Source organism: Musa acuminata, chromosome BXJ1-8, assembly GCF_036884655.1.
Source record: "Musa acuminata AAA Group cultivar baxijiao chromosome BXJ1-8, Cavendish_Baxijiao_AAA, whole genome shotgun sequence".
Lineage (NCBI taxonomy): Eukaryota > Viridiplantae > Streptophyta > Magnoliopsida > Zingiberales > Musaceae > Musa > Musa acuminata.
Genome location: NC_088334.1, coordinates 45,530,732 through 45,548,114, shown reverse-complemented (window position 1 = coordinate 45,548,114; position 17,383 = coordinate 45,530,732). Strand labels below are relative to the sequence as shown.

General features: G+C 46.6%; 1 protein-coding gene across 1 annotated transcript; it reads left to right on the top strand.

Annotated features, from left to right (window-relative positions):
* The first annotated feature begins 109 nt into the window (after positions 1-109).
* Positions 110-910, top strand: LOC135589173 (probable calcium-binding protein CML46). Its single transcript, XM_065081466.1, has one exon. It carries the CDS (start codon positions 280-282, stop codon positions 820-822), a length of 543 nt encoding a protein of 180 aa, XP_064937538.1. The 5' UTR covers positions 110-279; the 3' UTR covers positions 823-910.
* Positions 911-17,383: the final 16,473 nt, after the last annotated feature.

The following is a 17,383-nucleotide window of genomic DNA, read 5'->3' as shown; positions in this document are numbered from 1 at the left end:
AGATTCGCCGAACATGGAACGTCTATAAGTATTGTGTGCGTCCGTTTGATTGATGACATCAACATTTTGACACGTCTCTCTCTCTATATCTCTTCCTCGCTGTCGAGGACAGCCCAGTTTTGTTGGATTCTGTGATTAGCCACCGCGTCGACAGCCTCTGCTGCGTACGTGCCAGAGGAAAACAGTCGCACCTGCACGCATAAATACACATCGATTCGCCATACATGTTATTGGTTGGACCAAGAAGCAGCGTCTTCTTCCTCCTCAGCGCTGGAAACCATGGAGAAACCATTGCCAACTGCACCCTACCACTCCCTCGCACTCACAGAGCCCGTCGTGCACCTCTTCAACAAGACCATCTCCATGGGGGTCGTCCTGAAGAATAAGATATCCATGGGGTTCCTCTTCCGGCACCCAGCGCCGTGCGCATCGGGGGTCGTCGATCGTGTCAGACCCGGCGAATCGGCCGACGCTAGCGAGGCGCCCGAGTTGACCAGAGAAGACGTGGAGACGGTGATGGAGATCATTACGGGCATGCCTTGCGGCGCGGACGGTGAGCAGCTCGAGGAGATGCGTGGCGTGTTTGAGGGGGAGGAGCCGAGCTTGGAGGAAGTGGCGGAGGCGTTCTCCGTCTTCGATGATGACGGTGACGGGGTCATAGAGCCCCTGGACCTGCATCGTGTTCTCTGCAAGCTGGGCTTCCCGGAGGGGGCGGCATTGGAGGCATGCCGACGGATGATCGCGGCGTACGACGAGAACGACGACGGGAGGATCGATTTCAAGGAGTTCATCAAAGTTGTGGAGGGCAGCTTCTTTGATTAATTATTCTTCCTTTTCTTCTTGTCGTCATCATCGTCACATCTATCATTGCGCAAGCAATTAAAACAAACCTAATTTCGAGCATGATTGAGACTCGAACTCTAAAATCATCAAAAGTGTTATGGTAAATAACTTTTTTAGCCGTGGCCTCGGGTTCGACACAGCTTGCGCGGCGTGCCTCGGGTCCTTTCGGTGGTCGATCGTGGTGATCTGGATGTCCCGTCAGGGGGAGAGCTCTGTCGTAGCGTCGGGGAAGAGGCAACCTCGCCTCGCACCTGCACACTGGTCAGGTCGGAGGCTCGGCCCGACCCCTCCGACGATCAAGTTAGCGACGTGGAGAGGGTGGTGGAAGAGGGAGTGCTTCTGTGTGAGTTGTCTTCCCCCCTTATTCGTTTAGAACTCTGGGGTATTTTATAGATGAGTTTGACGTTACCTGATGTGGCTGCCTGTAGGAGGCAGGCTGGTAGCGTCTAACATGGGGTTGGCGTGGCGTGAAGAACCAGGCCTGGGTTAGGTGTTAATACCGACTTCCTCGGGCAGTGCGTTGACCAGGCATGGCTGACGTCATGGCGTGTCACATCGCCAATTTTGCCCTTATCATATTCCCCCCCCCCCCCCCCCTCCGAAAAGAGCTATGCGTCGGTTATCGTATAAGAGGAGTCCGATGCATGGCTTCTGTCTTCAGATGGGCTGGCCGTGCGGACGAGGTCTCGGGGAACATGGAGCCGAAGGGCTGAGGAGCACGACGCAGGCAGGCTTTGCTAGTCATAAGTGCCCAGCAAGCCAATCACGTGAGTGATGGCACGTGTGACTTGATACAGAATCTTTTTGCTTATTATATTTTGGCGTATATCACTTTATAACTATTGCATAAATGCATATGTATTGTGATGTCCTTGGATTTGTGCAATGGGAATCGGATCGTGATGAGATCACGATAATGAGATCGATTCACCTTTAAACACATATCCTAAATAATCCCGGTCATAGGTTACTCGAGAGGGACATCGTGATAACCGGATAGACTGGTGTGCTGTATACCCGTCCATATGATGGATGCAGCTGGTCTCATAGCTGCTCGTGTAGGGACACTAGGGATACAGTACAGGTGCTCATTGGAGAATGAGTTCACTGATTGATCCGCTTACGGAATGCTGGATGGTTGATGATGCCTTATTGTCAGACAACGATTCCGTAGTCCTAGTGGTGTATCTGGTTCTTAGACTTGAGACACCAAGGATGTCCTGTATGAGTGCTCCACTCTTTGATACCAGACTTATAGGTTTGGCTGTTCCCAGATCTAGTACAGCTGGTCATTGGGAGTGGTAGTCGACCTTACGAGGGCTATTGAGTGTCGATAGAGGATCATCCACTCTCGGTATCATGAGAGGAATATCCCATGTGTTCTTGCTCAGACAAATCCCTGGCCAGGGTCATTCGGGTTGAGAGAGAAAGAGTTCTCCGGGAGAATCCGATTAGAGCGAGACTCGAGTAGAAACCGTATGGGTCTGACAGCACCATGCTCGATATACGGTCTCTGGGATATTAGATGGATGAGGGACTATAGGTACATGGTAACTAAGGACAGACAGGTCCAATGGATTGGATTCCCCTGTATCGTCTGGGGACTACGGCGTAGTGGCCTAGTACTTCCGTAGTCGATGAGTCGAGTGAATTATTACAGAGATAATAATTCACTTAGTTAGAAGGAGTTCTGACAGGTATGACTCACGGCCAGCTCGATATTGGGCCTAGAGGGTCACACACATATGGTAGGCATTGCGATGAGTAGAGGTTCGGATATGAGATATCCGACGGAGCCCTTGTCTTATTGGATGCAGATCCAATACCCACTAGGGAAAGGACCCATTAGGGTTTTGACACGGGATCTCTATAAATAGGAGGGATTCACAGCCTCATAGGCTAGAGCCTGGAGTTTTGAGGAGCGTCGTCGCAACCCTGCTGTGTGGATCACCGCTAGAGAGGAGGACGCTTGACCTCCTTCACCCTCTCCTGAGGATCTGCAAGGAAACAGGGATATACGATCTCCCTAGGTAACACAATCTCTATACGCAGTTTTGTGTTTTTGCGGATTTTGCGCACCAATCTTCGCACGACGATGAACATCTTTTGGGAATCGGGGAATTTTGTTTTCTTGTTCTTCCGCTGCGCATATGATGTCGCCCCCCCTTATGATTTCCCAACAGTGGTATCAGAGCCAGGTTGTTCGTGCGAATGATTGGTTTTTTGAACTGCGTGTGTTGTGTTTAGGAAGAATGTTGACGCAAAAGCAAGGAAGGGCAGCAATAGTTGCTGCCCTCGATCTGCATGCCTGCAGCCAGCCGCAGCCGCAGCCAGGCAGCACAGCGCCGGCGCATGCGCAAGCGCTGTGCCTGCAGCAGCCGGCCGGCGGTCTGCTTGCAGCAGGCTTGCGGCCGGCGGGGCTGGGAGCCCGCTCGGTAGAAGCGCCTGCGGCCACTGAGCCCGCGGGCAGAGGCGCCGCGGGGCAGCAGCGCGGGCTGAGGCACCGCAGGGCAGTGGCGCCTGTGGCCGCTGCTCCCACGGGCAAAAACCCCGCAGGGGCGGCCGCCAGCGAGACAGCACCACCTGCGGGCGCTGACTCGCGGGCAGAACCGCCCGCGAAGGCGGCGGCGCCCGCGGGGGCGCCCACCTGCAGCGGCAGCGACCCCAGCGGGCGTGCCACCTGCAGGCGAGGGCAGTGCCCTCGCCCTCGCCGCACAGGCCGCCGCCAGCAGGGTGGCGGCGGCGGCGGCGCAGCAGCGAAAAGGGGAAAGGGTATTAGGGTTTTCTGCGCAAAAGACAGTTTTGCCCCTCGGAATTTGAGAAATTCCAGTTTCTGTCTTTTGTCCAAATTACGAAAATACCCTTAGGAATTGAGAAATTTCCTATATATCCCTGATTTCAGAAAATATTAATTAATTAAAAGGTTTAGTTGATTATTATTTTTATTATTATCTAGTAGTCCTACATGATGACGATTATTTATACATGTGATGTATGATGAGTGGACGGATGATCATGGACCGTGTGATGTGTGTACTTGTGATTATTATTATTGAGGTCTGCGAACCTCCATTATATTTCTCGTTTATTGTCGGGCCTGCGTGCCTATGATTAAGTTGTAATCACATGAGGAGGCGCAGCGGGAGCGTGGAAGCCATAGCGGGACCCACGAGACGGACGATCGTGATGCATGAAGATGCATCAAGATGTCGACGGAACCAACGAGGACGAGATGGACGATCACAAGGCATGGAGATGCACCGTTGCACACATAGATCTTGATGTGAGTGATTAGGCCTACTGGCTCGGGCCTAATCATATTAGGTTGTGGTCCATGATCATCTAGTGTGATTGCTTATACACATACTAGATATGTATATATATTTGCATGCGATGTAGATATATATTAAATATGTACATGTGTGACATGTCATAATAGGAGACCAAATCATAGAAACATCTCTCGATAATATTAAGTCGGTAAACGTGAGGCAATTAGATTGACCCACGTGGCCTTCCATCGTTATGAGTAGGAACCGAATCCCGGTGTAGGTTGAGTTGGTCGAGTCCCTCGAGACTCACCTATATCGCGATTCGCTATCTTGCTTACGACATAGAGATGTCACCGGTGACCTGAGGGCATGATATGCTTGGTCGAGTCCCTCGAGGGTATATCATCAAATCAGACTCATCTTGTAACGAAGGTGTTGACTTAACCGAGCATCATGGTTGGTCGAGTCCCTCGAGGCCATGGTGATTCGGAGGCCGAACAGGACGGGAATCACAAGGAGTTGTGATCGGCAAGAGTTGTCTACCTTTTAGGCTTAGTGTGATTGGTCGAGTCCCTCGAGGTTACACTAAGACGCTGATTGGATCCTGATCCCCACTAGAAGTCTGCCGGAGACTTCCGTTTCACGTGCTGAGGGTGTCGCGTGACTCGTTAGTAAAATAGTGGGAGCATATTAAGATAGAAGTCCATATCTTGATAGTTTATTTCTTGCAAAATCTGCATGTTATTCATTTTTGCTACATCTTTATTTTCAGAAAATGTCGCTTTCAAATCCCTTACGTGGCATACTTGATGTCAACCGCCTCACTGGTCCAAATTATACGGATTGGCTCCGTAACTTGAGAATTGTTCTCACAGCGGAGAAAATCGTGTACGTCCTTGATACAGTGATGCCTACGCCCGAAGAAAGGGCAAGCGAGGATGAGATCGCTCGCTACGTGAAGTACATTGATGACTCCACTCTTGCTCAGTGCTATATGTTGGGCTCTATGACTCCAGAGTTACAGAGACAACATGAAAAGATGGATGCCAGATCCATTCTCCTACATGTCCGTAAATTGTTTGAGGAACAGGGAAGGACTCAACGATATGAGATATCCAAGAGCCTTTTCCGCGCTAGGATGACTGAGGGGACACCGGTTCAGAACCATGTCCTAAAGATGATTGAGTGGATAGAGAAACTCACAGGTCTAGGAATGGTCCTAGAGGATAACTTGTGTGTGGACATTGTGCTTCAGTCTCTACCAGATTCCTTTTCACAGTTCATAATGAACTTTAATATGAACAAGCTTGAGGTGACTCTTCCAGAGCTCCTCAATATGTTGAGGGAGGCAGAGAGTACTATTAAGAAAGAGAAGCCAGTTCTCTACACTGGTGAGACCAGAAAGAAAAGGAAAGCAGAAAGGTCCCTTAAGAAGGGAAAGGGCAAGGGCAAACAAGGTAAAGCAAAGGTTGCTAAGAAAGACCCAACAAAGGACAAAGGCCAGTGCTTCCACTATGGTAAAGATGGGCACTGGAAGAGGAACTACAAAGAGTACCTTGTAGAAAGGGCGAAATAGAAGCTTGGAGAAGCTTCAGGTATATTCATGATCAATCTCCAATTGGCAGATTTTTGTGATAATGCATTGGTATTGGATACCAATATTGCTTATCACATCTACAATTTATTGTAAATTCTAGCAAAGCCGAGGGGAGATTGACGAGAGGAATATTGCATAAAGGTTTGTTTATGCAAGATACTACTCCACATATCATGAATGTAAGTGTCTAAGAGGAAACGAGATGAGGTGAACAGTGCATACCTATGGCATTGTAGGCTAGGTCACATCCATGAAAGAAGGATTCAAAAGTTGCTAAATGATGGATATCTAGATCCATTCGACTATATGTCTTATGCAACTTGTGAGCCTTGCATTCGTGGAAAATTGACCAACTCTCCATTTAGCGGAACTAGAGAGAGAGCCACTGAGTTGTTGGAACTCATACATAGTGATGTATGTGGACCCATGTCAACTCATGCCATTGGAGGTTACTCCTACTTCATTACATTTACTGATGATTTCTCAAGGTATGGATATGTGTACTTAATGAAGTACAAGTCCGAGGCCTTTGAGAAATTCGGAGAGTATAAGAATGAGGTGGAGAACCAGACTGGAAAGAGTATCAAAACTCTTCGATCAGATCGAGGAGGTGAGTACTAAGTACAGAGTTTACTCAGTTCCTCAAGGACCATGGGATATTATCCCAATGGACACCTCCTTACACACCTCAGCTCAATGGTGTCTCTGAAAGGAGAAATCGTACATTATTAGATATGGTACGGTCCATGATGAGTTTCGCTGACCTACCCATCTCATTCTAGGGATATGCCCTAGAAACCGTAGCTTACCTTCTGAACAGAGTTCCAACTAAGTCGGTGGTGTCTACACCATATGAGATATGGAAAGGGAAGAAGCCTGATCTTAAGGTTGTTAAGATTTGAGGCTGCCCTACCCACATTAAAAGACACAACCCCGATAAGTTAGAATCAAGGACAGAGCGATGTAAATTTGTGGGATACCCCAAGGAAACTTGTGGGTATTACTTCTATCATCTCGAGGACCAAAAGGTCTTTGTAGCTAAGAGAGCAGTGTTCCTTGAGAAGGAACACATTCTTGACGGAGACAGTGGGAGAATGATAGAATTGAGCGAGGTTGGAGAACCAAGCTCAAGCACCACTCTACAGCCCGAGTCTGTTCAGGTATCTAATACACAAGTTTCAACTTTACGCAGGTCTGATAGAGTATCCCATCCTCCTGAGAGATATGTGGGACATATTAGAGCAGAGGATGTAGAGGATATTGATCCTCAGACCTACGAGGAGGCTATTATGAGTATAGACTCCGGGAAGTGGAAAGAAGCCATGAATTCTGAGATGGATTATATGTACTCCAATAAGGTTTGGAACCTAGTTGATGCACCCGAAGGTATTGTACCCATCGGTTGCAAGTGGATCTTTAAGAAAAAGATCGGAGTAGATGGAAAGGTAGAGACCTATAAAGCAAGGCTAGTGGCTAAGGGGTATCGTCAAAGGCAAGGTGTTGACTACGACGAAACTTTCTCACCCGTAGCAATGCTAAAATCCATCAGAATTCTATTGGCTATTGCAGCACACTATGATTATGAGATCTGGCAGATGGATGTGAAAACCGCATTCCTCAACGGGAACCTGGAGGAGGAGGTGTATATGATGCAACCTGAGGGATTCGTGTCCAAGAACTGCCCAGATAAGGTGTGTAGGTTGCTTAGATCCATTTATGGACTAAAGCAAGCTTCCCGAAGTTGGAACATAAGATTTGATGAGGCAATCAAATCTTATGACTTCGTTAAGAACAAAGATGAGCCTTGTGTATACAGGAAGGTAAGTGGGAGCGCTATCACATTTTTTGTGTTATATGTGGATAACATCCTCATCATTGGGAATGACATAGGAATGCTATCCACAATAAAGGCTTGGTTATCTAGACACTTCTCCATGAAGGACTTAGGAGAAGCATCTTATATCTTGGGGATTAGAATCTATAGAGATAGATCCAAAAGGATGCTTGGCTTGTCCCAGTCCAGGTACATAGAAACTATTGTCAAAAGGTTTGGCATGGAAAATTCCAAAAGAGGTCTCATACCGATGAGACATGGGATATCGCTTTCTACGAGTATGTCCCCAAAGACTCCAGAAGAAAGGGCGAACATGGATATGATACCTTATGCCTCAGCAATAGGGTCTATCATGTATGCCATGCTATGTACTAGGCCTGATATAGCGCATGCTCTGAGTGTCACGAGCAGGTATCAGGCGGATCCAGGCTTGGAGCACTGGAAAGCAGTAAAGTGTATCCTTAAGTACTTGAGAAGGACTAAGGATCTTTTACTAGTATATGGAGGTAATAGCCTTAAGGTTGAAGGCTACACTGACTCAAGTTTTCAGTCTGATGTCGATGATAGCAAGTCGAATTCAGGGTATGTGTACACCTTGAATGGAGGAGCAGTGTGCTGGAAGAGTTCCAAGCAAGATACCACTGCTGACTCAACCACAGAGGCGGAGTACATTGCTGCATCAGATGCAGCAAAGGAGGGAGTCTGGTTGAAGAAGTTCATCACAGATTTGGGAGTCGTGCCGGATAGTGAGGAGCCGATTTCCCTATATTGCGACAACAACGGGGCAATTGCTCAAGCGAAGGAACCTAGGTCTCATCAGAAATCTAAGCATGTTCTGAGGAGGTTCCACCTTATCAGAGAGATCGTGACCCGAGGAGATGCAGCAGTGGAAAGAGTTCCATCCGAAGATAACATTGCAGATCCACTAACAAAGCCATTGTCTCAGATTGTCTTTGAGCGTCACAGGGGTCTGATGGGGATCAGACACATAGGTGATTGGCTTTAGGTCAAGTGGGAGATTGCTAGTCATAAGTGCCCAGCAAGCCAATCACGTGAGTGATGGCACGTGTGACTTGATACAGAATCTTTTTGCTTATTATATTTTGGCGTATATCACTTTATAACTATTGCATAAATGCATATGTATTGTGATGTCCTTGGATTTGTGCAATGGGAATCGGATCGTGATGAGATCACGATAATGAGATCGATTCACCTTTAAACACATATCCTAAATAATCCCGGTCATAGGTTACTCGAGAGGGACATCGTGATAACCGGATAGACTGGTGTGCTGTATACCCGTCCATATGATGGATGCAGCTGGTCTCATAGCTGCTCGTGTAGGGACACTAGGGATACAGTACAGGTGCTCATTGGAGAATGAGTTCACTGATTGATCCGCTTACGGAATGCTGGATGGTTGATGATGCCTTATTGTCAGACAACGATTCCGTAGTCCTAGTGGTGTATCTGGTTCTTAGACTTGAGACACCAAGGATGTCCTGTATGAGTGCTCCACTCTTTGATACCAGACTTATAGGTTTGGCTGTTCCCAGATCTAGTACAGCTGGTCATTGGGAGTGGTAGTCGACCTTACGAGGGCTATTGAGTGTCGATAGAGGATCATCCACTCTTGGTATCATGAGAGGAATATCCCATGTGTTCTTGCTCAGACAAATCCCTGGCCAGGGTCATTCAGGTTGAGAGAGAAAGAGTTCTCCGGGAGAATCCGATTAGAGCGAGACTCGAGTAGAAACCGTATGGGTCTGACAGCACCATGCTCGATATACGGTCTCTGGGATATTAGATGGATGAGGGACTATAGGTACATGGTAACTGAGGACAGACAGGTCCAATGGATTGGATTCCCCTGTATCGTCTGGGGACTACGGCGTAGTGGCCTAGTACTTCCGTAGTCGATGAGTCGAGTGAATTATTACAGAGATAATAATTCACTTAGTTAGAAGGAGTTCTGACAGGTATGACTCACGGCCAGCTCGATATTGGGCCTAGAGGGTCACACACATATGGTAGGCATTGCGATGAGTAGAGGTTCGGATATGAGATATCCGACGGAGCCCTTGTCTTATTGGATGCAGATCCAATACCCACTAGGGAAAGGACCCATTAGGGTTTTGACACGGGATCTCTATAAATAGGAGGGATTCACAGCCTCATAGGCTAGAGTCTTTGCTTGCCCTTCCTATTCTCCTCTCCCTCTCCACCTCAGAGTAGGCCTGGAGTTTTGAGGAGCGTCGTCGCAACCCTACTGTGTGGATCACCGCTAGAGAGGAGGACGCTTGACCTCCTTCACCCTCTCCTGAGGATCTGCAAGGAAACAGGGATATACGATCTCCCTAGGTAACACAATCTCTATACGCAGTTTTGTGTTTTTGCGGATTTTGCGCACCAATCTTCGCACGACGATGAACATCTTTTGGGAATCGGGGAATTTTGTTTTCTTGTTCTTCCGCTGCGCATATGATGTCGCCCCCCTTATGATTTCCCAACAGGCTTGGCCGCACAGGTGAGGTCTCGGGCATTATGCGGCCGAGGAGCACGGCGCAGGCGGGCTAGCCGCGCAGGTGTGTATCGAGAACATGAAGCCAAGGAGCATGACGCAGGCGGGCTGGCCGTGCCGGTGTGGTCTCGGGCATTATGCGGCCGAGGATCACGATGCAGGCGGACAGACCGCGTAGGCGTGGTCGCGATGGTCATGCGGCCGAGTAGCACGACGCAGGCGGGCAGACCGCGCAGGTGTGGTCTCGGGCATTATGCGGCCGAGGAGGTGGCTTCGGGCAGCCTGCAGCCAAGGAGCACGGCGCAGGCAGGCCGACCGCGCAAGTGTGTCTCGGGAACACGGGGCCAAGGAGCACGATGCAGGCGGGCGGGCCGCGCAGGTCTGTCTCGGGAACATGGGGCCAAGGAGCACGACGCAGGCGGGTTGGCCGCGCCGGTGTGTCTCGGGAACATGGATCCAAGGAGCACGACGCAGGTGGGCTGGCCACGCAGGCGTGGTCTCGGGCATTATGTGGCCAAGGAGCACGACGCAGGCAGACAGACCGCGCAGGCGTGGTCGCGAGGGTCATGCAGCCGAGTAGCACGACGCAAGCGTGGTCGCGAGGGTCATGTGGCCGAGTAGCACGACGCAGGCGGGCAGACCGCATGGGTATGGTCGCAAGGGCCATGCGGCTGAGTGGCACGACGAGGGCGGTCAGGCCACGTGAGGTGGAGTCGAGCAGTGCATGGCAAGGGAAGTGGCTTGGGTCGAGAGACACAATTCAAGCGGGCGGGCCGCGCTGAGGTGGACTCGGCAGTGTGTGACCGAGAAGCTCGGTGCAGGCTACGCCGAGGGACACCGCTCAGGCGGGCAGGCCGCTCTAGGGGGAGCTCGGCAGTGTATGGCCGAGGAGCTCGGCGCAGGAAAGCTGCGGCGCAGTATATAATTTTTTGGGTTAAGCGGAGCAATAAAACTTTTTGAAGTTTCAAAAATTGGCTGTCGAAAGAATTATATCTATCCATCAGGAAAAAGAAAATAAAATTGTGCGCACTTGAGGTCCTTCTGTTGTCTTTCTATTAGCACACTGGCTTAGACTTTCATCCTTTATGTGCATGGTTACTTACAGTCAATTATATGTATGTATGCTCTCTTTTAGGTGCATAATGAGAGAAGCAGAGACTACACTATTCAGGACACGGGTGTACCAATGATGTCCCAAGCTCCTGGTTTACCCACCACTTCTGGGTGGCAAGTTTATCCCCAGCCAACATCCACATACGTGGGCAGTGATTTTGGAGCTACAGGACAAGCAACAAATCCTCAGGGTCAAATGTTGACATGGAATTCTAGCACGTCAGGTGGAAGCTTTGTTTCAGAGCCTAACTTGTACCCAGGTCAAACCATTGCAACTGCTCCTGTTTCTCATTACCCAGTTTCAGCAAACACCTCCAGTGCTACTGCTGGGTCACTTCAAGCTTCACAGAACTCATCACCTTATGGTGTTATGTCGAATACAAGGCCTGCTTCTTCACCAACCACTCGACCTTTGTACTACAGTTCATAAGCTGCATCTTCTGACAATTCTCTAGGTCTGTTGCGTCTAGTATATTACTACTTGAATTTATATTTTAAAAGTGTCTAATTAAGAGTAAATGGTAGTTTTGTTTTGGTATCTTAGTAGTTTATCCTGAAATAAGCTATCGAGTTTGACGTGAACCAGTGTGCTTTAAACATTCTTAAATGTTTTATTTTTCATCCATTCTTTTTTTTCACCATGCAGTATTTTCGTCTTGGGCAATTAATCATATGTTATGTATTCCACATCAAGATAGTTTGACAAAATTGAGTTTCGAAGGTTTGTGGAGACATAATTTCTAGACATTTTTCCTTTCAAGTGGGTTCAGAGTTTTTTTTTTCTTTAAACAGTTGCCTTTTATGATAGAATTTTATGATATGCTTTGCATTAGTAATGTATTCCAAAGATCAAGCAGTAAATACAAGCATAAGGCACTTCCGCCTGAACTTTTACAATATCTTCTTTACTTCTGGTTATAAAGCCTTTTGAGTGCTATTGTTTACGGATATAAAATTCAAACATATCTGGAATTCCAGACATTGTTAGATAATGACCCCTTTTCATAATCTTTATAACTTTTTCTAGTGGCATACTAATAGATCATGAAGCAATGTTATTTTTAGTTGTGTGATGAGACATGCTCAGGGAAGTGACCAATTTCTTTAGAACAATATCCAACTGATAGTATGCAATAATTTCATCTCAGTGCTGGTTGAATAAACACTGGCCAAAACATGCCTTGCAGGTATCCAGACTCTCCCATCAGTGAAGTTGCCATGAGATTTATGATACTCTGCACCGGTCTGCTCTTTCTCGGCTTCACTCAAGCTATGGAACTTTGGAACTGCAGAAGATAGCCTACTGCTAGCTCTATAATTCAATTGTACAGGCTTTTGTGGTTTGATGTGGTGACTGGATCTACCTAGAAGAACATGTTATTTCTTGGGTTCTAAATGATTGAAGCCGCACTTCCAGCTTCAGAAAGATGTTTTCCCTTCATGTTCAAAGTCTATGGATGTGTCAATTGTCGATAACATTATCGATTTAAATCTGCGATCCAGATGAGTAGTTGCTTCTCGATTTGGCCTTTGATTCTTCTTGTAAGATTTCGAATAGTCGCAATCTTTTGATGATTTTAGATTTCGAGTCTCAATCATGCTCGAAATTAGGTTTGTTTTAATTGCTTGCGCATTGATAGATGTGACGATGATGACGACAAGAAGAAAAAGGAAGAATAATTAATCAAAGAAGCTGCCCTCCATGATAGAAATTAAGCGAAGAAGATAGAAAAATAGAAATTGTAGAAGAAACTATGAAATGTATAAGATATAATTGCCTAATACATTTTGATAGTGAGTTCTTGACAGCCATTTATACACACTCAGTAGGGAGGTTATACACATTCAGCATGGAGGATTTTTCTCAACTGCTGAGAGATTTTTCAACTGCCTTGAGGAAATCTTATCTGCTTCTCAACTGCTGAGAGATTTCCTCAACTGCTTTGAGGAAATCTTATCTGCTTATCATGCCCCCGCAAGATTGAGCTTCCATCAAGGATGCCGATCTTGGACCGATGAGATGAAAATAGTTTACGGGCGAGAGGCTTTGTGAGTGAGTCGGCTAGTTGATCTGCTGTATGTACATGAGAAACTCGGAGTTGATGTCTGGCAACTTGATCTCGCACAAAATGGAAGTCGATGGCTATGTGTTTCATGCGGGAATGGAACACTGGATTGGCACATAAATAAGTAGCTCCAACATTATCACAATATATTGTAGGAATAACCGTGGAGTTGACGTTAAGTTCCTTGAGCAAATTTGTGACCCAATTGAGTTCAGCAGCGGCGGTGGCGACGGCACGGTATTCAGCTTCAGTTGTAGATCATGCAACCGTCTTTTGTTTTTTAGAACTCCAACTGATTGGAGTAGCTCCAAGGAAGATAATGTATCCGGACGTAGATGTTCTATCATCAAAGTTCCCTGCCCAATCAGCATCAGCAAAGGCATGGAGATGGAGTGAAGTATTTTTGCGAAGAAAAATGCCATGATTAAGAGTCCCTTTAAGATACCGCAAAATTCGTTTGACCGCAGACCAATGCGTAGTAGATGGTCGATGCATGAATTGCGATAACTTATTGACGGCAAATGAAATATCTGGACGGGTGAGAGCCAAGTACTGTAAGGAGCCAAGGACTTGTCGATACTGAGTCGAATCTGTAGTAGGACTTCCATCACATAATTTAAGTGATTCACTGGTAGAGAGAGGAGTTGTAACCTCTTTCGCATCCTGCATGTTTGCCTTTGATAATAAATCTTGAATATACTTTCTTTGTGATAGGAAGAGACCTGAAGATGTAAATGTTGCTTCCACTCCCAGAAAGTAGCTTAAAGTTCCTAGATCTTTGAGGGAGAATCGATCGGCCAAGTGCTTTAGAAATGCCTGAGTCTTCAAAGGATCATTTCCTGTGACAATAATATCATCCACATATACTAAAAGATATATTATGCTTCCATTATGCTGACAAATGAATAACGAGGTATCAGACTTTGAATTGATGAAGCCAATTGAGGTCAAAAACGAGCCAAGCTCGTTATACCAAGCCCTTGGAGCTTGACGAAGTCCATAAATAGCTTTTTGAAGTTTGCAGACATGCCTCGGATATTGAGGATGAACGAAACCAGGAGGTTGTTGCATAAAGACATCTTCAGTAAGTGACCCCTGTAAAAAGGCATTGTTAACATCCAATTGTCGTATGTGCCAGCCCTTTGAGATAGCCAAACTCAGGATAAGACGGATTGTTGTGGGTTTAACAACGGGACTAAATGTCTCTGTGAAGTCGACACCAGGTCGTTGATGAAACCCTTTGGCGACTAGACGTGCTTTGTATCTGGCAATGGATCCGTCTGGGTTCCGCTTAATTCGAAAGACCCATTTACACCCGATGATATTTTGTGTGTGATGAAAGGGTACTAAGGTCCATGTAGAGTTATGGAGGAGAGCATCATATTCGTCACACATGGCTTTACGCCAGTGAGAAGATTTTTGAGCTTGAGTGATTGTAGTGGGTTCACTGGCCTCAGTGGAGGAATTTGTTATAGCATGTAAGTCAAGGACTTGACGTGGTTTGAAAATACCACTTTTGGAGCGTGTTGTCATTGGATGTCTAGGGGGGGTGGAAGTGGTAGATTGTGTTGGTGGTATAGCCGAGGGCGAGTCACTGTCATGGACTAGGTCAACCGTCGGCACAACAATGTCACTAGATCTAGGAGAAGGTAAAGCCAGTGGCAATGTTGCCGAGGGTATGACTTCATTAATAGGGGAAACTTGTGAGGAAGGGAGTGGAGGAATGGAGGGAGTGAGAAGCTATTGAACTGGAGTAATAGTAGTATGTGAATCTTGAGAGTAAGGACTGGACGGTGTCATTGGAGGTTCGTGTGATGAGATCGGAGGGATATTCCAGTGATGTATGTTTATCGGAGTAGTTTGCATGGTAGGATTATTTTGAAAAGGAAAGATAGACTCCTCAAAGATAACATGACGTGATATAAAGACCTTTTTAGTTTGGGGTTCATAGCATCGAAAAGCATTATGTTCAAGAGAGTAGCCTATAAAAGTGCAAGGCTTAGATCGTGGTGTTAGCTTATGTGACGCATAGGGACGGAGCCATGGATAACATAAACAGCCAAAAACTCTGAGTTTATGAAGGTTTGGAAGTTTGTGGAATAATTTTTCAAATGGTGACTGGTATTGTAAGACTGGAGTGAGCATACGATTAATGAGATAAACTGCAGTTTGAAAAGCTACTGACCAAAAAGATGGTGGCATGGATGCTTGATGTAGAAGGGAGAGACCAGTTTCAACGATATGCCGATGTTTGCGTTCGGCAGAACCAACCAATTGGGGAGTATGTGGGGGTGACTTGAGGTGTTGTATACCACAAGCAGAGAGACAGGATGTGAGGGCTTGATATTCGCCTCCACCATCAGAGTAAACTGTTTTAATGGAAGATTGAAAAAAAATTCTCGACCAACTTTCGAAAGTTAGTAAATACAGTAGAAACATCAGACTTATGATGGAGAGGATATAACCATGTGTACTTAGTAAAATAATCTACAAAAATGATATAAAAACGAAACTTGTCAAAAGAAGGAATTACTTAAATTAGGGAAATCCTTCCTCCTAATTTGTATAAATAGGAGAGGGAACATGTTAATAGATTCAAGCTAAAGCTATTTCATTTCTACAATAATGCTTCTTCAATTATTATTCTTATCTTCTATTATTTCTATCATGGTATCAGAGCAGTTTGCCTAGAGCAAGCCCTCTTCTCCGGAGTCCAACCATCCCTCTCGTGGCGACGCCTTCGCCCCTCAGCCGTAGCCATTCGCTGCAGCCTACTGCAGCACTTGTGGCTGCTAATATCAGATCCTAAAGGAAGCACAGTCACGGCCTTTGTTTCTACCGCCGGCTGCTACTCCCTTGCCAACCGAAGTCTTCCGCTGAAAACTCCGCTGCTCTTCCGGCCACCAAACTCCAATACTGCAAGCTGCAGAGATTTCTTCCACCTCGCTGCAACAATCTCTCCTGCACTCTGAATCGCTGCAGCCTACCAGTGCCTCTGGAAGAAGCAGCAGCCCTCTTCGGCGTTGCATACAGCTACTCTTCTACATCTGACGTCTTCATCATCTACCTCCCGCCATAGCCATCGCTGCCTTTCTTGCTGCAGATTGCTCGCCCATCACTGCAGTTCATCGCGCTGCAGCCTACTCTGCAGCGCATCGATCTGCTTTTCTCCTCCTCCCTTCCTCCTATATCTTTACATCTTCTATAAAGATCACTTGACCCGCCACAAAATATCTGGGATGTTTTCATTTTCGTCTTCCGATATTCCTGTCCCTATTTCTGCAAGGACTCTGAGCACTTCTCAAAGTCTTATCACCATCAATGCTGCAGCACTCATTCCCTTCAAATTATCCAAAGGCGGCAACTACGCATCTTGGCGGGCACAACTTTCTAATCTTTTATTTGGCTATGATCTCTTAGGTTACGTTGATGGCTCTCTCCAGTGTCCACCTGAAATGATCAACATCCCAGGCGAACCCAATCCAGTGCCAAATCCAGCCCACCAACTATGGTTACGTCAAGATCGCCTCATCCTCCAAGCTATTCAAGCTTCCGTTGCTGGATCCATTGCCCCGCTGATATCCTCATGTACGACTGCTGCAGAAGCATGGTGCAAATTACAAACAACTTTGGCAAATCGCTCGCGTACTCGCATGCTCGGACTTCTCTCCAATCTGATGAAAATGAAACAAGAGGGAAGTACTATTGCTGATTATCTACAAAATATCAAAGTTATCATCGATGATTTAGCTTTGATAGGTCATTCTCTCAGCGATGAAGAAGTCCTAATCCATACCCTCAATGGCTTAGGAGGCGAGTACAAAGAACTGACAGCAGCACTTCGGGCACGTGACTCACCAATATCATTCGAAGAACTTTATTATAAGTTGATCGACTATGAGACGTACTTGAAGCGTGATGATAAGTTGCCCGGACCACCTATTACAGCTCTGATACCATGATAGAAATTAAGCGAAGAAGATAGAAAGATAGAAATTGTAGAAGAAACTATGAAATGTATAAGATATAATTGCCTAATACATTTTGATAGTGAGTTCTTGACAGCCATTTATACACACTCAGTAGGGAGGTTATACACATTCAGCATGGAGGATTTTTCTCAACTCCTGAGAG

Coding starts and splice junctions, on each gene's coding strand:
- LOC135589173 (XM_065081466.1), top strand. CDS start 280: ATGGAGAAACCATTGCCAACTGCACCCTACCACTCCCTCGCACTCACA.